Source organism: Callorhinchus milii, unplaced genomic scaffold (genome assembly GCF_018977255.1).
Source record: "Callorhinchus milii isolate IMCB2004 unplaced genomic scaffold, IMCB_Cmil_1.0 Scaffold145, whole genome shotgun sequence".
NCBI lineage: Eukaryota > Metazoa > Chordata > Chondrichthyes > Chimaeriformes > Callorhinchidae > Callorhinchus > Callorhinchus milii.
This window is the reverse complement of record NW_024704886.1, coordinates 64,931-87,774: the sequence shown is the minus strand read 5'-3', so window position 1 is coordinate 87,774 and position 22,844 is coordinate 64,931. Positions and strand designations below refer to the sequence as shown.

General features: G+C 51.3%; 1 protein-coding gene across 1 annotated transcript; it reads right to left on the bottom strand.

Moving 5' to 3' along the window:
* Positions 1-7,949: 7,949 nt before the first annotated feature.
* Positions 7,950-22,533, bottom strand: LOC121851805 (pre-mRNA-splicing factor RBM22-like). The gene is given in 9 exon segments (XM_042345893.1): positions 7,950-8,340; positions 10,266-10,321; positions 10,324-10,421; positions 13,481-13,571; positions 19,338-19,506; positions 20,370-20,570; positions 20,973-21,145; positions 21,766-21,866; positions 22,359-22,533. Coding segments are annotated over 9 exon segments (1,455 nt in total).
* Positions 22,534-22,844: the final 311 nt, after the last annotated feature.

The window sequence follows — 22,844 nt, the reverse complement described above, 5'->3', positions numbered from 1 at the left end:
TTCGAAACGCTCAGATTAGGCCACCTCTCAGCGTGACCACACAACCGGCCGGTCACAATAAAAAAACACGCCGCTATCACGAGGCGCCTTTCATTTACGAGTGGAGTCGGACGCGGCCCGTCCGGTATCGTGTCAGGGCCCACGGAGGAGTGCTTTAAACGGCCGCGCAGCGGCACTTTCTATAATTAAACGCGCGCGCTTCAAATTCCTTGCGTGGAATCGCGATGCTGTTTAAAAAAAAACTTAGACAAAGCCCCCCCCCTCCCCCCCGGCCGGACGGCTCCGGTGGGCCCCAATTTAACGGCGTACGTGCCGCTGTCCATCCGTGCACAAAGGCCAAAACGCAAACGGCGAACACCTGTCCGCCATCCGTCCGTGCAACGACCCGAGGGACGCGCAGAGCGCATTCCCTTGCCACCGTCGGTCGCAACCGAGCGTAGACGAGCAGCAGGAGCAGTTCGTTGCAATTAATTGCAACTAATTGGGCGCCATGGTGGCTAGGAGATGTTAACTACCTCGCCTGGTACACAAGAGGTCGTGGGATCGATCCCGACCCTGACACCTTCTGTATATTTGGAGTTTGCACGTCCCTGTGGTCGTGTGGATTTTTCCCAGGGTCCTCCGGTTTTCCCCTCCACATTTAGAAACAACATGCGTTTGGAGTAATTTGGCTGCTATACATTTCCACACGATAAGCCACTTTGTTGAGTTTTAGGCAGGTCGCTTCTGTAAAAGAGCTGCATAGTTCAGTCGGCCTCACCTGGTAAAATAAAAAATATAAAAGTTTCGTTTTAGTTTAATTGGAGAAGCAACAAGCTCAGGATGGTCGTGCGCACGCACACGCACGGATTACGGAACGCTTTCCGACGTGTGTTCGTCCGTGAGTGGAGGCATTTCATTAAGAGGCACGGAAACTGGCAGGACGCCGTCATGGCAAAAGAAAAGTAATTACAGTGGTGCCTCTTTGCTTTCGCCTCGACATATTTTGGGGAACCTTTTGACACAACGTGGCCAGCTTTCCCATCATGAGGAGTCCCTTATAGCAAACACAACGTTAGACTCAAGTTCAACTCACATTGAATCATCTTTACAAGATTTATCATCTGCAACCCCCACCCCCTACATTACAGACGGACAGAACAAACGCAGCAAAGCAAAGCCTATGACCTCACTTGGAAAGCACGGGCAAGAGTAGCCACAGCGGTTTTGCACAACGACAGCAGCCGTGGTTGCGCGAATGATTGAACGAGGCGAGGCGGACAGCGGCAGAGGTGGCGACAGTGGGAGATGTGAAAAGACGGAAAGTATTCCCGCGCCACGGAGCTAAAAATTCACGCGGCGATTACGACACGGGGACCCGTCCTTGCAGCGCGACGAGCACAGATGGCCCTGGGTGAGGCAAGAGGTCAGGCAAGAAGTCACCCGCTCGGCACCGACCTCGTTGTCGTCGAGGCGACAGTTCAATTCCGGCCACAGCCGCCGGCCACTTTCTGCGGGGACATTAACCGCAGCGTGCCGCCCCGCTGCAAGGCGCAGGTTAAAAAAGGTGAAAGAATCCCGTGACATCATTCGCAGGAGGTCACCGCGTGTCTCGGTGTCACCCGGTTAATTCAAACCGAGTTGGCTATAACGCCGGCAAAACTCGGGAGCAGATCAAACCGGAACAGCGGTGACGCCGGGCGCAATCAGCAGCGCGCAGATCTGCACCGTAATTAGCAGCGACAGCAGCTGGTGCCGGAGCGAGTTAAAGGCATAGGGGCCATTGGGCAGTAGGAAGGGGCTCTCGGACACCCAGGGCTCATACTTTATTTATGTTTACCAAGAACCCGACCGTAACCATCTTTCGGGAGGTATCCACGAGGGCCAAACGCGCAGTGAACCAAGGCATCACTTTCTCGTTTGAGACCTACAGGGGAAGGTTGGATCCGCCACCCCGACACCGCGGGGGTGACGATCATGTGCGGCGTATTTATAAGGCTGGGGGAAGAAGAGGGAAGAAAAATAAATGCAATGTCCGGTCTAAGCAACTTGCTTTGACAGGTAGAAGATATATCACCGGCTTCCACACCTCCGATTAGCACGGTCCATTACCTACGGTGCGAAATAAGTTCAACATACACACTCGTTTTCCCTTGAGAACAACGATCAGCCTGAGTTTGCGGGAGCGTGGTGGCGTCCGAAGTCCATTGCCCACCCCACGGGCCCCCGTTTGTCCGGCTATTCGTGCCGGGTTACCCATCACTCACGCCTCACCCATGCACAGGTGCTGGCCAGGTCATCACGTGCGGCTCAGGCTGCAGTGTCCGGTTTACCGTGTGGCGCAGTTACGTGCTTTCAGACGTGTGGGTCATAAGAATAATCAAGTGTCTTTTTTTTTCCTTCGTCAGTTTATCACACCAAGTTAGACAGAAATCATTAAAACACCGCGCTGGTGTCAGGAGGTTACTCGGATGGAGCCGACTTTTTCATCCGCGCTGGGGCAGGTGACGACTGCATTCAGCCCCGTGTGCACGTCAAACTGTCGCCGGATTTCACAAGCGGCTCACACCCCCTTCTGAATTCTAGAGATAATCGCCTTCAAATTGGCATCCCGAACGTCAGAATCAGAATCACGACTTGGGACTGGAAGGATCCGATGACCTTCAAAGGTAATTTTCAGTGATGTCCTGAAGGGTTCGGGTCAGAAAGTTACAACGACGAGCGATACAAAAACCAACAGGAGTGCAAAGTATAGGGAAGCTAAGCAAGTCGCTAAATAATACATAAATAAAATATATAAGTGGAAATTGCATAGTGCATAAATTCCTGACGATTTATCAACACAAAATGCAATCTTGGCCAAGGCAGCAAAGCAATAAAACAGTCCCAGACCACACCAAGACAACGCAGTCCCTCACTAAAATTGCACGTAAATAAATTGAACTATTGATACATGTGTGATGATCAAAGTTAACGAGGGAGAGTTTGATTTTTATTGCGAATTTGCCTGTTTTGTGGAACTGCCCAATCGTAAACGCACCCTCACTCAACACCCAACGCATCGTCCGCAAACTGTCGGGCTGGCGGAGTGGCTACGCTGCAAGATCCAGCGCTGTGGGAGGCAGCAGCGAGGGTTGTGGAGCGCACACAGATATGGTGAATATCCCTTGCCGTGGGTGTAGAGGAGCCATAACCCTCGCTCTTCCAGGCAGAACAATAAAATTAACCCGTAAAAACAAAGTTTTTCACTATAAATCCTTTATATGCGTGGCGGCCAGAGTCCTCTCGTCCTCTGGCTTGAGATGGCTGCCACCTATGGGTCAGATGATTGCCTGGCAGCATTAAGCAATTGGTAATTAAATATAATTTTTTTTTCCTAAAAAGTGTAAAATTTTGCAACATTATTTTCACGAAAATTGTCACGCACAACGAGTCTGTGTGGAAAATGTCAGCTCGATTGGATCACGGGAAGTGGGTTAAAAACAACCGAAAAATTTGCATGGTCATAAGCGCGCAAGCGAACTTAATATAAAGGATTTAAAAAAAAAAACGTCCGAAATATTTGCACGGTCGTAAGCGCCCCCCACACACACACGCGGGTGTTTCCCCCGGGATGACTGCTTTCCTTTGAATCTGCTCTGGGCACTTTTTCAATCATCACCTTCGGACTATTGACATTCCTCTTCCTCGAAGACGCTCATGGAACCATGAGCCGCATGTAAAGCATCACCGTGGTAAAGAAATCGTTCTCACAGTCCATTCATTCCCACCAGAGGACCTTCCAACAGATGCAGCACTCTCACCTCTCGTAGGCCTAACAACTATGTTAGCAAAAGTGTTAGCAACGTCGAGCTGTATGGCCGAAACGTCCCCCCCCCCCCCCCAATGTTCCGGAAAAAGACATCATTAGGTAAACTGTGTGGAGCCGAGACACCGCGTTTGGCGAGGTTTTCCTGTACCAAGGACATACCGTACTAACGCCATCTATTGGTAGAAATGAGTTTATAATGTATGCATTATCGGGGATTTCACATTGCCATCAGTCTTAACGCAAATTGTGTCTGCTTAAGTTAGCGTTTGTTTTGACCTGTCCTGAGATCCACAGCAAAATATTTTGCCGTCCACCCGTCGAAAGCGATCCACGTATTGGCCACCGCTGGGTTAGAATTGCTCAGTGGGACGCGAGCTACCATCACTGCCCATCACTTCTCTCGGATCAATGTTCTTCTTTCGTATGGCTGATGTAGATGCAGCGCAACAACTACAATTTCACATTCGGGTGGTCAAGCCAGATAACCCCATCAGGAGCAGCGGAGTATCATCGCTGTGATGTCTCCTTCGTATTTGCGGATCGGGCATTGCGTCGTTACATGTTGTATGATGACCACAGTCGCACACTAGAGATTTTTATTTTCCATTTGTGCATCAGGTATCGACATCTGCCATGGTTTGAGGATGCGGTTTAGGGTGGACCCAGTGATCTTTTGGGTTGGGTCTTACACAAAATGTTTGTTTGTTAATTATTTTAAACTCCATTCATCTCTCTCAATTAGGTGCTAAGTCAGCAGCGGTTGTCTTAAGATTGCCCACAACGTGGCAACGTGGAATATATCCAACGGGTGCAACTATAAAACGCGCGCACTCTCTGCTTCACGGCGGACGTTAAAGATCCCACGGTGTCATTCTAAGAAGTGCAAGCCAGTGTGGACCGGCGGAACGGTCATAATTTGAAGAAAAAAGCTACCCACAAATTTCTTAATTGGGTAATGTAGCAATCGTAGGGCCACGCTGCAAAAACTTGGCAGGACCGCTCCCGAAATAAAGTTAATACGGTGAGGCTTTTCTGGGTAACAGAGCTGAATTAAAGGAATAAAAAAATGGTGATTAACCCCGACTTGAAGAATTAGCCCCATTAGCCTTCTTTCTATGACACGTCCAGTGTATACGCTGTTCTACACAGAATAACGAAGACTTGGAGGCTAACCCACACCAGGGGAAGAAGCAGTGTTTAGGAAATGTTTCTCTACCACTGACCACACACACACACATACCATTACATCAGTAACAAATAACATGTGCAGTGTTATCATATTAAGAAACGTTTCTGAATGAAAACTGGTTGTAAAAAATTACAACCTGTATGTTTACAGCATTGCCAACGGGGTCGTTTAAATCTATTAGCAGCTGAACAGCATTGACAGCAGGGGGGGGCGGGGTGAAGCATCTATTTTTACTGATCAGGCCACAATCACAAAAGGATAAGATCCGCGTATTCGGCGAATGATAATGAAAATAAATCATCCAAACGTTCCGTACATCTACCTTTGAGGATTTCAGAATGCACTTTACCTTTCTCAAGGAGTTGAGCAACTTGAAAAAAAAAATCACGCAAATGTGCTTTTGCATTTGAGAGTTGGGAGATAGGAGGAAGCAGTAAGTTTGACTGCAAGAGAAGCACGTTGGGGTTCTGCTGGAAGGAAATTAGGTTTTGACCCGAAAATGTTTCTTGCCTGGCTGCGAGCAACATTACCACCGGTGCTCGGCGTGCCACGCCGAGAAATGTCACCGCGTTGTGTTACGCTGCCAAAACGTAGTAAACAAAGTGGCGCACACGATCCGTCAGGACACGTTTATTTTGAAAGGTGTCGTTTATTACTAAGACGCCAAGAGAACCTGAAAAATAATCTGGAAAATGATGGGACATCGCACGCAGTTACAAAAAACTACTTCGCGCGGTAAGGTTCTAAAATCAGAGCGAGCGGGACAATGTAAAAACAAAAAAAAGTGTTTTGAATCAAACGTGACACATAACAAGCTTGGCTCACGCTAGGCCGCCCTGAATCGCACCGTGGGCAAAAACCACGCGTTTGTGCCAATTGATTTTGGAGGATAAAAAAAAGACCAAATGGACAGAAAAATCAACGGGATTTGGCCATTTCCGTCAAATATTGGCACAAACTGCCTTTCCACCAACGCGTATACAATTCAGTCAACTGTTCTTACATCGTACAAAAAAACTACGGGAATGCGACGTCTGTTAGTAGTTTTAATCTGGTTATGGGGGAACACAAAATCAGATTGAGAAGAAGCGACGTATTTGGTTTCACCCAAGTTTATTGTTATTGTTATGGTAAGGATTAGGCTACGGTGTCGTGGTGGAACGGTGGTTAGCACGCTGCACAATGAACTGGGGCGACCAGAGTAAGATTCCCAGCCATGTCCAACGTTCGGAATATCACAAACTCGTGGGCTTTCACCGAACACGCCCTGCGACTAGGATTAAACCCAGGATATATCAGTGGTGCCGACTCTGCGTCTCTCCATGGGAAATGGGCATCACCCTGAACCACGTGGCCAACCAACGTTCCCTGCAGATCGGCGAGTGCCGTGCAAGCTCACCCGTACGTACAATCTTGGCACGCGCGGCTCGGCACGAATCCAGAGCCAAGCGAGCAACGTCGTGGAGTGCGGATAAAACGCTCGCACTTGTTGTCAGGCGTGTGGCCCGGTTTGATAACGGAACAAAATCATTAAACGCAAATACAAAGTTAAGGCGCTTTATCCCAATATTGGAAGATCCCGACACAAGCTTACAAAGCCAGCATAAAGTAAAGGTCTCTATTGAACATATGCTTCGAATAATAAAAAAAAACACCCAGACATTTTCGTAAATACGTGTTTAAACGAACACGTTACAAACTCTTTTTTGACTTGCTTTACAATATAGCGTGCGTTTTCACGAGCCGCCGCCATCGCACGCCACCCAGCAACGACGACCTGCCTGCTGTCACATGGGGCCCCTTGCTGCTGATGCTGCTGCTGCTGCTGCAACATGCGTGACGTTTACCTGGGCCGCAGAGCAGCACTGGCCAGAGACCACGCAAGCAGCGAAGCAGACAGCTGCAGCTGTAGCCAACTCCGATCAAAACGGTGAACGCAAGCGGAGGAGAGAAAAGGGCTGCGGCATGAGCAATGGGACGGTGGTGCGGGAGTGGTAGCGCAGTGCAACGCTGCTTCACCACAGCCAACACAGGTTGTGCATACACTCGCACGCTCGCTGCGGTGAGAGAGCTCCACTCACAAGATTAAGCCTGCAGGTTCAAAGCCCAGTCGGGGGTCAACACGGCGCATCATTTCTGCGGGGTGAATAAAATAAGAACAGTCTGGTCTCCTATAAGGCATTGTGTTTACATCACGTGAATTGGATTTAATGCGATGAATGTATTAAGGGACCACTTTTTTATAACGCGGGATGCGAATTGGATATAACGCGATCGAGTGAACAGAACTACGCCGCGCGAGTAGGAATAAGTGGTTGTACGGCTGCCTCGGCGTAGCATCACACACGCGAGGAATCCTGGATGCTTCTCGACGCTACACATCTGCAAACGCATATCACGTGTTATCGCGGACTGTGCTTTACCCCTATATCATTTATTATAATGCGATTTCTGCATAACACGGTGTTCTCCTCGTTAGAGGAGAACAGAATGTATCACTTTGTGGTAAGTCAACAGTGGTAAAGTATGACCAAATAGTTAAGCAACCCGCGGTCCTAATAAAAAAACAGGCCCTGTCATAGGAATGTGGAATATCCACGACTGGCTTAAGGCCACCAATGCAGACGATTGCTGTGTCAGCGCCCACTTCAAAAGAGAGATGCAGACCTTTCACAAATTATTCCAAAATTGAACGAGTGCCAGTTGTGTGCATCGAGTCCAGCTTCAGTTTTATGCATAATCCATTTCCGGAGTTTTCTTAGTTATTGACACACCGGTGCCGTTAGGAATAAGCTGAATGGTCAGTAAACTTGCAGCCCTTGAAGTTATTTTATCAATAACCACACTTGCAGTGGTAGTTTGGAAAACAGCTGACAGACTGCATTAAAAATGCAAACAGGACTAAATTGCGCACAACTGATGGGGAGACTTTGACTGGACGTTCCATTGCAGCGTCGCTGCCGAGACATCTTACGAAGCAGATCGTGAAGAAGTTGTTGGCATTGGGGACAAATTTCCGAGACACAGATACGAGGTATGTCCACCAAGAGAATATGGGCAGGCGAGCGTGTGCAAGATGGCGGGGAGGGCCGATTGCCGGGACAGGCATTGGAGTGGTCTCCACGAGTTTGCCGACCAGAGCAAACACCGAAAGCCGAATGGCGGGATATTGTGAGGGCAGATTTTGGAGGCGGCGACGACGGCTGATCTTGTGGAGACAGTCACTGCTGGGATTTCCCCCTCCGCCCGTGTGGGCCCCATGCGGTGAGGGTCCTGCGAGGGATAGTGAATGGGCACGGGGCCCCTCATGAACAGCGGCGGAGGAATCGGAGGCAGGAATCCGCCAGGGCCGAACCCTGGGAACACACGGGACACACACGGAGATTCTTCACTTACCCGCTGTACAAAGCTGTCATGCGAGCGCTGGTTAAAGGCCGGCACGGCACAAGGGGCCGGTATAAACAAATTCGAGCGCTGTGGTGGCGAGACGTTAACTCCCTCGCCTGATATGCAGGAGGTCGTGGGTTCGAGTTTGCATCTCCCAATGGTTATGTGGATTTTTCCCTGGGTCCTCCGGTTTTTCTCTTCACATTTAGAATCAACATGCATTCAGAGTATTTGGCGGCTGTACATTTCCACACAATGAGCCACTTCGTCGTTGAGCTCTCATTTGTGGCCAGGTCGCTTCTAAACAAAGAGGCATATAGCTCAGTGGGGCTTACCTGGTAAAACAGAGTAAAACACACACTTTAGTTTTAGTTTCGAATACTTAGACACATATCAACGTGTCTCAAGAGTACTGCCTTCATTAAGCCGAGGGGATCCCTAATGGCACAGGCCTGCAAGTCGGCAGGAGTCTACGTTACGTTAACCACCGCGCTTCACCGCTCGCAGAAGCAGGTCATTGTGGCGTGTCAAAATAAGAAACCTTTTAAAGGATTGTTTAAAAATGGATGTTGCTTAACAACTTTGGTTCTTTTGAAGCCTCCCGACCCTTGCCAAAGAGAAGGCAGATGTCAAGAGTCTCTCAAGGGGTAGAAGAGAGGACACTAACAGTGCTGCGGGTCTCTCGTCTCAACCGCACGAGTGAATCTCAGCGGTCTCCCGTCTTAAACCCAAGTAAACACAAGCAGGCCATTTCGCCTCCTTCCATGTTTGTCTCCCCACATCAAAAGTAATAAAAGTTTTTTTCGACATCCCATTGGCTGCACAGCCTTCTGGGAGTCCACATACATATAGATATTTTTTAAGCAGGAGTAGTTGAATACAGCTCTGGACCGGTTTTCGACAGTGCCACATCGGTGGAGTTGGGTTTACTTAAACGAATGCTGGTTAACTGCCAGGTGCTTATAGGAGAAGACCCCACTCTGTAAGGGACGAGTCTAGTTCGACGCAAAACAATAAAATAACATGACAAGAACAACTAACGACGCATCTTTGCATTGAAAGTAATGAATGGACCACAGCGGTCTGTCAGCTGGCGGCTCAACGTAGGGCAACGACCGTATGAGCGGTCTCCCTCACTCAAGAACCAAACGCGTCTCGGTGTTTACACTGAGGTCTACGAACTGGGACGAATCGATGGGGGAGGGTGGGGGTCTGCGGGCAGGAATCAGAATCCGGTAAGAGAGATGGAGTGGGGGGGGTGCACTTAGGTGACCAAGTGGGCTGCTCCCCCCTGTCCTCATGCCCGCCACCGTCACCACCACCACCGACCCCCGGGCATGCGACGCGCCACTAATGGGCACTATTCATAGCTCGCCCAGCGCCAATTAAATAACCCATGGCGTGAGTGCACCATGTGGGCATCTGGCATGCCTGGAACACACGAGGGGATCCTCGCAGCCAATGCATTTTCATAGTTTATATCAGAGGCAACGATCCCGTTTAGTGCCATGGACGGCAGGAAAACTGCTGTTAGCGAGCACCTGTTAGAGGACAAGACGGTAACGCCGAGGGAATGTTGTGCGCGAAGCACCAGGGCCCGCGCCAAGAACGCTATGGCCCTGAGTGATCGGGCTGGGTGTTCTCGCGGTAATACTGCGATTCCGGTGCTGGGCGGTCGAGTGCTCATGCTGGCTGTTGTTTAGTAAGCGCTATGTAGTCTAGCACGATCACATGGCCTAATAGCAGCAGACACAACACATTCACAGCACAACCCAACGCCTCCTTCGTCAGCTGTCCTCGTACACCACCGACCCGGTCACCAACGCCCAGGCCGCGATCGCCTCCCCCCCACCCCCAAGCGTGCTGAGCGAGCGATAGACACGTGGGGGGCTCCTTACCGGGGGCATGGAGCCCATTGCGGGTGGTGGTGGCAGCCTCATGCCCATGAGGGGGGCGGTGGGGGCAGGGACACGGCCGGGGGCAGGTTGAAGTAATTCGCCTCCGTCTGCTCCTCGCCAGACTCTCCTCCGCTCATCGGGGGCAGCGGCGGCAGCGCTGTAAAGGCACAGACGCAAAGCGCTCACGCGACAAACAAAGACAAAGATCCCCCTCCATGTAGCCTTCACCAAGCTGTCAGGGGCAAGTGCTGTTAGCGAGCACCTATTAAGGCCGGGCTGGCACGGCACGTGACGGGGGAGTGGGCAGCCGGCACTACGGCATCTTTGTAAATGGACTTTTATTGATTTAGCTCAAAGTTAATGTTGCAATGCACAGGTGATGCACGTCTCAAACCAAACCAGAAAACCAACTTTGTTTAAGCGAGGCAGCAACTCGACCCCTTCGTTGCACAATTACCGTGGTCAAAAAATACACAGCGTCTCTTTGCCCACATTGCCCGATGGCCACGCGTGCAACTGCTCATCTCCAGCAAAAGGCTGGGGCAAGCGGTGAAATTCTCCATCATCGCCATGGCAGGGTCCAGCATATATAATGCGAGCCAATTCGCATTATGCAAATTTAACTTATCTGTGACCCCTCCCGCCCCTTCCCGCATCCCCCGTTCAGTCATTGCGAGCAAGAGGCACCGCGCCGTGCGTTATTTATTAAGTTCGGCGCGGTTGTATTTTCGGCCTGCGCCTTTCTGCACCGCTGCCAAGCCCACAAAGCCTAGCCCTCCAACGTTTCATTGGCCGCTAATTCAGTCGAGCGCGGAGCCGGAGAGGCTGACGCAAACGCGTGACATTTCCGTGGCAAGCCGATCCGCTGTCTCGTCCGCGCAGGTGAAGAGAACCGTGGGCCGCCCTCTAAGCACGTGGGGCTAAGCCCCGGTTAATCGATCCCCCGCAACGCTGGCCGGTCGGGCCGGTTTGGGGGAATATCCAGAGCGAAACAGAAACGGGGGGTGGGGGCCTTTTTTCACTCGCTCCGTGCGTTCAGCAAGCCAAAGGCACAATCGGGCATAATTGGTGGAAAATGTTAAATATATCTAAAATTAAAAGTAGGTTTTCTTTCCAAGCTGCCGGGAACACAGCAGCTGCGGCCGTTCCGCTGCGGCGCACGCAGATCCTTGAGATGAGCGCGCGCGTGCCAAGCCGCGTGGGCAGCTGTGGGGCCCCCCCAGCCGGGGCTCCGTGCGCCCTGCAGAGATGGCACGGCCGCCGGTGGGGGTCGGGGTGACTTGGGGGGCTCGTGTCAGGTGTGTGCGCACCCCTACATCAAGCCCACGCTCGTACATTTGACGCAAGGGTAGGGGGACCTAACGACTCTTCCCCCATTCGGTCGACCAGAATGACAGTTTCGTCTGATCCATGCAGTGTTCAACCAACGCGCTCACTCAATGTCCCACCCACGCAAGACAAAGGTTCCACGTACAGCCTTTAACAGACTCTTGGGACGAGTGTTGTTAGCAAGTAACTGCTATGAAGGCCGACAGGGCATACGAGGGGGTGGTTGGCGAACACCCCTCCTGGACACTTTTGTCTCCCCAGTGCTGATGTTTACACACTGCACCATGGACTCATTTAAGACCGAGTCGACCTAGGGGAGATCTAGGACCGGTTCAAATATTCGCGACTGTTATTGGTCGTGAGTGTGATTCGAACTCGCGTCGTTTACTGGTTTCGTAGTAGAGTGCACTAACCACACACTCACGAACCCACATATCCATTCACCCGCAGACTCCCCACACTCGCAAGGTCACCTCACTTCCCTTTCTGTGTCTTCCCTCGCACTGCTCCACTTTGGAATTCCCTGCCATCATTGTCTCTTTCTCCTCAAGTTCTTATCACAATAATAACCTAACTCAAGAAGAGTGTTTCACTCTTATCTATCAGCACTTTGCTTGAGCCGTTTGTTGCTGGCTGTTTGACGGGATGTATTGTTGGGCCTTGTGCTCAGCAACTGCTCTGAAGAAAAACCCTGCATGAATTAAGAACGAGCAGTGATGCAACGTATGGGTGCCACGGTGGCGAGATGTTATCTCCTCGCCCGGTTTGCAGGAGGTAATGGGTTCGATCCGGACCCCGACATCTGTATATTTGGAATTTTCATGTTTTCCCTGAAAATGCGTTTAGATTATTTGGCTGCTATGAATTTCCATGTGATAAGTCACCATCTTTTGTGGCCAGTTCACTTCCAAAAAGAGAGCTAATAGCTCAGTGGGCTTTATCTGGTAAAAAAAAAAGTTAAATTTAGCATAAATCGGAACAAAAGCTGAAAAGTGTACAAAGCAGTGTGGGGAGGCACGTGCAGCAAATTACGCCGAGTCATTGGAAGAGTGACATGTGGATTACAAACGCACACGCACATTAGAGACAACACACTGGCCGTTTACAGAAGAGATTGGGCTTGGGCAGGACAAGTCACGGCTGGAGGTGGATGTGAAGGCTAAGTGTCACACGGGCCGTTTGGCAACAGGTTGAAGTCTTATCAAGTTTAAAGTTTGGTGATAAGAGGCCCATGAGCCAACCACCTGGATAGTGCCAAATCTCGTCAGGTCTTAGAAGCTAAGCAGGCTTTTGCGCTTGAACATTGCTTGGAAGGACGACCACTTTACACAACTAGTATGATAGGCTGCTGTATGGCTACGTCGTGGGCAGGAGAGGGCAGTGCAACAATATCCACTGACCAGAGTGAAGTACGGTCAAAGAAACCCCACGACCAACACAGCATGCGGCGACCCTCATCCAGCAGTGTATAGACAAAGAGCTGCACATGGTCGAGACTAACGACAAAGTGGCAGCCAAAGGAGGGCACAGCTAAATGGAGCGAGCGGCCTCCCCATTGGGTGGAGTTTCACTGAGGGAGTCGACCAGCGGTCGAGGTTGCAGGTGTGGAGGACGCGGGAATGGAACGAGAGCGCAGAGAGAGAAAGATCCGTTGTCGGGCTTCACTCCATTGCACAGCTCCAGCACCGTGCAGCCTTCCTGTCGCATCACGTACCCACTGTGTCACGCTATGCGATGTGCGCTGCTGCTCTGTGCGCCTTCTAATGTGCTTCTGCTTTGTGTAGCTCTGGCGTGTGCCACTGTGCCATGGTGCTGCTATACTTCGTACTGTTAAGTCTGTGTGCACTGTTCGACGCTGCGCCGTTTACTGCTGTATGAACAGCGTACCTCCCGGCAGGCCCGGTACAGGCTCTAGCCTGGCACCCGTATCCGTCATGGTCTTGCCAGCCCTGATCTCCTCCCGTGGTCTCGGTGCTCCCTGCGACTGCGAGGAGAGATTGAGAAACACACACATCATAGAGACGATGACAATGATGATGTAATTTAATCCATGACATTGTCACTGAACCACAAGATGTTTCTCAGAACAGTCCGCATTGCGAAGTTTGGCCAAATAATTTGAATGAGCGTTTTTGCTTGCGCGAGAAAGCACACTTGCTGTGCTGCCATCTTCCTGGTCACCGTGCGGCCCGGGGAATTGAGTTCCACAAACTACAATTAAACACAGCAAGAAGAACACTCCTCACTCGACGGACATCTGAAAACTCGACAGAAATCGACATTTAACGGCTCGTGAAACTTGACAGGCGTGAAGGTCAAGAGGTCATCACAGCCAATACCAACGATGCCATCAGACCACTGCTTCATTCCCACTGCCCATTCCCACATTAACTGTGGTCAACATCTGCTCTCAGAGGTCTGCTCTTAAAATATTCCACCACATGGTCAGCTTCAGACCTCCAGCATCTGGCTGCTATTGACATGATGCGAGCAGATGTTACGATGAATCATTAAAACGGTACATATCACATCGACTCCCAAGACTCCCTTTTCAGGAGGGTCGAGCATCGGGATGTTTGACCGATTGGTCTTGCAATGAGCGCTTTGCGAGCGCGAGGGAAATCTGTGCGCACATTCAACACAAATGACGGAAATAGAAGAACCCACTTGTTTGCACTGCCAACTGCTGGCCAACACGTCACTCGCCGCTGACACGCTCAATGGCGTCGCCACCGGTCACTTTCTGTCTTATTTTTGGCTATCGTGGCCGTAAAGTTTTCCGAGGGCCTTCCCGGCGGGACAGGGTAATGAGGGGGGGAGGGGGTGGCGCTCCTTCAACGGGAAGCGGCGTTTGAGAGAACGAGCTCCGTGGTGGGCGTGCGCGAAAAGTCGTGGAGGGGGCAGTTCACTCAGCCGTTTAGCGTATTTAAAAGGAATGCACGTTTGCAGGTGGACACGAAGGCTACGTGTCCCACCGGCAATCTGGAAAAAGGTTAAAATCTGTTCAAGTTTTAAGTTTGGTGATAAAAGTGGCCCATGAGCCAATCACTTGGAATGTGCCCCATCTCATCCAATCTTATAAGCTCAGCAGAATGGAGCCTGGACAGAGCTTGGAAGGATGACCACCAAACAACTGGTATTATAGGCTGCTGTGTGGCTACGGAGTGAGCAGCAGAGGGCATTGCAGCAAAATCCACTGACCAGTGAGCAGTAAGCTGACAAAAACCCCCACGACACACACGGCATGGGGCGATCCCATGCAGCAGTCCATTGACAAAGATCTGCACATGTGCATGAAGATGTAGGAAGGTCACCCTTTACAACAACTCAACCTCGGACGGCTCCAATGAGAGCAAAGACAAATATTGTCAGGTGACTGACGCACGGAGAACCACCGCTTCTTGGAGAACACGATGAGGCTATGCGGAGGGCACAGTAAGAGACGGCTCTACTAAAACGCCGCTTGTGTGCCCCGTATTTTTTGGTCGCAGTCTTAATTAGCGCGGGCGACATAGGACGTTACGGTACAGCCCGCGTGGGCATTTCACGAAGCCGCAGCAGAGGGATCAGCAAGCTGTGGGGGATGGAACGCAAAGGTGTCATCGCAGCTTCTGCCGAGCAAAAAACGGTAACCAGCCAGTCGTGTCAAGGATCCCGTGCGCGACCGGGCCATCGGCCGCCGCCGTCACCGGTGGGGAATTCGCAAGCGGCCCGCCGGTGTCGCGCTACACGGGTGGCTTTCGGCCTTTTTAGGAGTGTGCACCCAGCTGATAAGGACGATCTCCCCCGCAGAGCCCGTGACGGATAGCCGTGTCGCGGAGCGCTCAAAGTGATTGGGGGAAGCCAAGTCAGCGGCGCGCAAGACGGGCAGAGTGCTGCAGATTCCATGGACCCCTCCCACGCACCGCGCGCTAATAGACCCATCGCCACCTGTTGGTCCCTTAGCGCTTGGGTTAGGGTCTCATGTAAATCCATTTGCACATGGTGTACATCTAATGCGGTCTCAAAATCCTGCCCATGAAATTTCCTTTATTGTGATGATAATAATAACTATAATGTACAGCCCTTTATAAATACACTGCTGGATGAGGACTTCCTATGCCGTATCGGTTATGGGGGTTGTTTGGCCATCATTCGCCATGCTGGTCGGTATGGGATGAAAGACGGGAAGGAAAGCCGCTTGTGATTATGCGATGACAAAGGGCAATGAAACTAACCCGGCCCGTGTGCAGGTGTCAGATGGCTTGCTTGATTCATCGCAAGACTGAGAAGTGGTCACAACTTGGGGAGGAACTTCATCCAACAGGCAGATAGATCATGGCTAATGAAGACAATTCGAAGCACGAATCCCAGGTCCAGAAATTAATTTCAATCGGTGAATCGTGTGAGGTTTTAATCCATCGGGTCCTGCCGACTACTCGCAGAGCAACATCTTTATTGTAAGGACCCGCGCCCGACCATTGGACCACACCGAACGAGACTGATACTTTCACTCGTGACCTTTAAACTGCATGTGCGCTCCAACAGCGCCGCCCAGTCAGGCCAACATCACCACGGCATGGCGACAACTTAACGGCCCGATGATTTCCCACTCTCCGGCCGGGGGCGAGCGACGGCAGAGCCGCAGCGTTAGCTCCCCCTTGGCACCTCCGTGGAATAAGAAGCGCAAGAAATATGCCCCGCTCAGCGATATCAAAAAATAGGGGCAAGATTCGAACGAATCGGCCTTCCCGAGTCAGCAGGAATCCGAAAATAAGCGGCATTCGGAAACGCAAGACGGCCGGGGCACATGTTCGCCATACATCACCCGCCGGGTGGAGCTGCGTCTCTTGCAGGGTCTGTGTGCCGCCCGCCCGCCCGCACACGGGGCGCGCTATTCTGCTGACCAAGGTCGGCAGGTCAGCGCAATCGCATCGTGCGAGCAGCCCGCGTCGCAGCAGTCTCACCAAACCCGGTTTTGGCCGGCGCCGGTGACAACAGAGCTTTAGCCAAATTTGTGCCAACACTGCAGAAGGATTTTCCATCAGGATTCTGGTCACGCACTTCGATGTCTGGTTTTAAGCCAAGACTCGGTCGTGTACGTCCACGTAAGTACATGCACGTGGAGAGAATCATCGGCCACCACGGGTAGCCAGTAAGCCACTTGCACGTGGTGGGGTAGAGTGTGGGTAGATCCACCTCTTCCAACATGTTCTGGTCAATGTAGAAGAGTAGGCCAAGTTTGCTTTACTGGAAGCTCTTACGCCAGCAGTTGCATAAACCAGCATTTTCAGCACTACACCTTTCTCGACATGTACAGCTCATTGTAAATCCACTGTTGGATGATGGCCCTCACCACACCGTGTGGGTCAGTGGTTATTTGACCATACTTCACCACACCGGTCAGTGCGAGTTGGTAAAGGCGGGGAGCACAGACATTGTAGCACAATACAACAGATGATTATACTGCACTGCCCTCCATGCTACCTATAACGTAGCCCTGCATATATCAAAGTCAGTTGAGTGTACGTCATTATAAATGCAGATATGCGAATAGATTAACATCAACACAAAATCACTCAACAATCACACCCACCCCACCCTATACGATTGCTCGAGGCAAGTGCAGTTAAAGAGGCATTAAGAACGGGTGAAGTGGCCAGCACTGCAAGCAACCGATCTAAAATAAGTAGTAGCTATGTGCTGACTTTTTGCTAAGTCAACCTTGGAGGCACCCATATCAAGCGCACACACACACCAATTGCCAATGGTGTTGGGTAGGGCTCAGGATGGAAACCAGGTCAGTGGGCTCACAACGCCGGCGGCACTAGACAATGGTCAAGCATTTGACAGCCTAACCACACACACAACCAGCGTACACACTTCACCTATGAAGGCCGCCACGGCACACGAGGGAGCGTGTGGCCAACACTACGCCCAGCCGCCTCGTGGCGATGTTTACACATCACACGAGGTACTCCGAGTCGACCTGGGGAGGCCCAGGACCGCTTCAAATAATCGGGTCGCTGGGTTTGTAGCGCAGCACACTAACCGCTACACTATCGCACACCAGATCACAATACACACACACACGTGTTTGTTTCCACTGCTCAGTGTGGGTTGGCCACAACATCACCCCCACTGATGTTAGCCTTGGCTGGAATTTAAACCCAGGTCACAGAGTTCACAGTGGAGTGTGCCAACCGCTGCGCCACCGCTCCCGCTCACTTGGCAAAGAAAAGGATGTAAATGAGCGCCCGCACCGCGGGATGTTGCCTGCTCGTGACGCAGCGGAGCGAACATTTCGCCGAGCGGCATCGTCGCATATCAACTGCTGACGATTAAACCCTGCAGGAGTATGCCGTCTGTTGCCGGCCACTCGGCGTTTTGGGCCTTGGGGCCTGGACTCAGCAACTATGGTAAAAAACAAATCTAAGAATAATGAACGTGCTATTGACGCTCTCCAGCTGACAGGACGGCTCTGCAGCATCAGCGCTTCATCGATTGCGGCCGCGTATTAAACTACGGTGCCGCCACAAAGCGGCAGCAAGATGTTAACTACCTCGCCTGGAAAACAGTAGGTCGTGGTTTCGATCTCGACCTTGATGCCTGCTGTATATTTGGAGTCTGCACGTTCTCCCCCGTGGTCACGTGAATTTTTTCCCCGGATCCTCTGTTTTTTCCCACCACATTTAGAAACGTGCGCTTAGGGCTTACGAGTATTTGGCTGCTAGAAATGTCCACGTGATAAGCCACTTAATTGGGCTATCAATTGTGGCCAGGTCACTTCTGAAAATGAGCTAATAGCTCAGCGGGCTTTACCTGGTAAAATAAAAAGTTTAGTTTTATAGTTTTAGCACTTCAGGAAGTTGAACGAATGCACGACAATTGCAGCTCGCGGTTTCGCAAGAAAGTCGTCAACATGTAGCGCGTGTTAATTAACGGATGCTAATGGCATGTGGATGCGCAATCTTTCTCGGCCGTTGACGACGTCTGTCGCATCAGTGTTCGCGCGTCTGTAAGCACGTTCACGTGAAAAGCCCGGGCGGTCTTGTGGAACAGTAGATTAAGATTTGTATCCATCCACCTGAAGGTGGAACAGGAGGAGAAAATGGGCCCAATGTGACTCATTTTCTCTTCCGAATGTGAGACCAGGACCAGGGGCCCATCACCACAGTCACCTGAGCACGACACTAACCAGCCCCCGCAGTCTTCTCCACACAATATTGTGTAAATTCAATCACGCCGACATCCTTTATCTAAGCAGGTAACATCTTTAACTGTCATACACACCAGTTACGGATGACCCGCGCCAACAATTGTAAATGTGTCGGTTTTAATGCACTGCATGTCAATTAAACATTTTACTATTAACAAAGAGTGCTTTAAAACACAAGAACAAGTAACAGAACCTGTTACGTGTTCTATCCTGGCATGTGTTTGTTATAGATCCAGAAAAGACTCGATGAATATCACAATTTTTTTCGGACAGTCCTGCTCGGCACGGTTGTCCAATTCTCTCTGAATTCAGTTCCTGAAGAGGCTCCTACAACACGTGGGGAGAACCGTCGGCCATCGCGCCGCAAAGCACAAACACGCGGCGGCAGGAACCCAAAAAATACGCAAGTCAGGAGAGCGACGCAGCCCGACCGCAAAGGGCCTGCGCGGTGGCGAACTCGAGCGGAGTTCCGCAGAGTTCCGGGGACAAGGCCGGGGGGAGGTCATGCGACCATGAAGTGGCACATGCCGGAGTAGGCGGCGCGACCCACCTGCCCCACTTGATGTTGAGGCGCCGCCCGTTGATGATGAGCTTGTTGAAGGACTTGTCGGCCGCCTGCTCGGCGGAGTGCCGTGTCGTGAACTGTACGAAGGCGCACTGCTGGCGCGGCACCACCGTCACGCTGCGCAGCTCCCCAAACTGGTAGAAGTGGTTCCTGTGCACGACAAAAGCCACCGTGATAACTCAGCACCGACGCCCTCCGTCTCTCAGTGGAGGGGCAGGTGAGCGGGGAACCCACAGCCCCTGCAAATCATCGAATCCTCACCCGGATTTCACTCTGCAATCTTCTTTCGTACGGCCAATGACGAGAGACTCGCTTGGAGTCTATGGAGATATGGCCACTCCATTGCAGAGTCTGAGAGTTGGTGAACTGTGAATAAATCCATCTGAGAGCCGCCTTCATGCCTAATAACCCGGGCAGTGCGAAGGAAAACGGTCCATGGTTTGGAGGTCGGCTCTTTAATGCAAGTCAGGTACTCCAACCACATGAGTGCCTGTTCAGATTGAAAGGTAAAGCCCAATACCTATTGACAAATTATTTTACCCAAAGAGCAAAAGCTGAATGGAAAATGCAGGCCAAATAATAAACATATTGTATCATGATGAAGACTGTTTTTAACTCTTATTATATTATTTTACATCTATAGAGCACCTTTCTTTAAGTCACCCTAAAAAGAGCTTAATGAACGCGAAAGTTCAACACATCAAGGGCAATGGATATGGCTCGAAGGCAGTGATGTCACACTCTCCTCTCAATTAATTGAGAGGAGAATTAATTGAGAGGAGAGTGTGGCAGGCGTAGAGTGGGAGATAGGAGACAGATAATCAGGTGGAGGGGGAGATAGGAAAGGGAGGTGGAGCAGGAGAGAGCAGAGGGAGGCAGATAGATTGTGTGGGACTGGTTGACGGGAGTGCTCGGAGGTGAGAGTGCCAGGCGGAGTAGTGGGCGAGAAGAGAGGAAGGGAGGATGGTGGACCACATGGGGACACGTTGGTGGAGTGGGAGCGAGCGACTGACCGCAGCTGCGTCTCTCCGATGGAGTCGTCGAGGCCGCCCACGTAGAGCGTGGTGATGGTGCGGTCGCTGGGCAGGTCGAGGCGCGGCATGCTGGACGCACGCCGCAGCAGCTTGTCGGCCACGGGGTCGTTGATGCCATAGTAGCGGTCCTTGATGTTCTGGTCAGCCAGGGGGTCGTCCGGATCCGTCGGCTTCTCATGCCTGTGGGGGGAGCACATGGCGGGCACACGCGCGGCACGAAGAACCACCGTATTCAGCCTGTTAGTGAGCACCTATTAAGGCCGGCACGACATACGAGGGGATGGGTGGTCAACACCACGCACGGCCGCCTGTAGCTACCCAGTGCTGGTGTTTACACATTGCACCAAGTACTCGTTTACGGCCGAGTCAACCTAGGGGAGGGCACGGGACCTGCTTAAATGTTCTTGGTCGCGAGTGAGAATCAAACTCGGGTCGCAGGGTTCGTAGTGCGGTGCGATAACCACTGCGCCACCGCTCAATGCACAGGCATGCACTCGATTGCCAACTCAAGAGAAAACTCGTCACTTGTTTTGTTTAAGCCCAACCGCTCTTGCCCGTCGTAGCCACGCGGGCGGCACTCACCGGTAGGGGCACTCCTCCCCGCGCTTGCACTCGCCCTTCACCCAAAAAGAGCAGATGTGCGGGCGGTTGCGCTTGTAGTAGGGCGTGGTGCGCGCCAGCTTGAGCAGCATGTCACTGGGCGCCTGCGCCTTGCCCAGCGAGCCCACGGGCGTCGTGCCGTCAGAGTTCTGGATCTGCCACGCGGGGTCGCAGGGTCACAGAGAAGGGCGGAGGCACTGTCACCGTGTTCCCGTAACGGCCATGTGGCGGCGCGTCAGTTCATCGGGTGACGACGAGATCGTTACGCGCAAGATGGACACACCAAGTCGTGTATGTTCCGTCACTTGTGATTTATGTATATAACGAGAAAGGGTGGCACACACAAGGCAAACAGGGCAAACCGAGCAAATAAAGAAAAACATTCGTTAATAGAGTAGCGAACCTCATTGGTTACCAACCACCTGATTGGAGTAAAACGTTATATTAATGTACAATGCGTTACATTTTACCGTACTTCACCACATGAGTTGTTAAAGGTGGGGAGCTTAGAAGCGCAGTACAACAATGTATTTTGATGCAGACCCGCATTAATAATAAACGAACAGCAGAGTCGGAGGTCGCGTGGGCCACGGGGCTTGTGGGTCTCGCCCTGAGGGCTACCTCCGATTAGTGCAGTTGGCAACGCACATAATTCAGGTTTTTTGGGTTACATCATGATGTAACTCAAAAAACCTGTATAATGGATGATATTGGTCGCGAAGGCCTATGTGTTAAACTGGCTACGCACAGTGAGAAAGAAGTACAAGATACATACCTCGCGCTCCATGTTCTGCGTGTAGTACTCCTTGTTGACGTCCGACTTGGGCATCTCGTCCTTGAGGGCCAGGGCCGAGTCTCGAACCTGCACAGGCAGACCTGGAAAGGGGCAGCACACGCGCACGGCGGCACCCATCAGCGTTCGAGATCAACCAAGTATCTGGTGAATTTGTTAAACCAGCTGAGAATTCAAAGAGAGCCAGATGAGTCATTTGCAAGAGTAATCTGGCAAAGTGAACGGTAACTCATGTGCACCGTCTCTGTACAATACAAAGACTTAGGAAGGAACACACATACATAAAGGGAAACCACATCGGAGCTGAAGGGAACCGCTGAGCAGAAACGATAGAAGAGTGGGTGGCCCGGAGGTGAAGTGCGTCTTTTCGGCTTGACTATTTTTATTCCTTGACTGTATCTTAGACACCACACGAGTTCAAAATGACCACTATGAGGCAATATCAATAAAATCAGTTAATCCATTTGGTCATGTCATAACTAGGAGGTGCGGTCCTCCAACCCGCTGACATTCTACAGACAACATTAGGGGCATGAAGAGGAGTTATAGTACGCAAACTGCCCGGGGTGTACTACTGCTTAGACCAATAGCTAACAAGAGCGGGTACTCCTGAGGCCATTCGACTATGAACTTAATGTGATGCCTGCACTCCGCCCGGGAGGACAGCGGTAGGATTTTCTCCACTAGTGCTTGGTTGTGAATCTCGCGTGCTAATGCCTCGAGGAGCTGAACGGCCCTGATGAAGACCATCTGGTTCTAGGATACGTCGCAACTAACAACTAGCTGGACGATAAGTAGGTTCGTTATCGTCGTTTCGAATTGAAGCGGCCACGTATATTGTATTAGTAGCTAATTAGTGGCTTATTCTGATCTTTGCGCCCGATTCAGCTCGAGGCTCTATCATGCGGTACTAGGACCGGCTCGTCCCTAAATTGTGTCCGGTCAGATGCACCCCATTGCTTTTTGAGGCGCCGAGAGCTGAACCTGTGGCAATATACGGTGCTTATACTGCATTGTGCGAGGGTAATGATCGAGGAGCCTATGTCCGAAACTAAGAACCT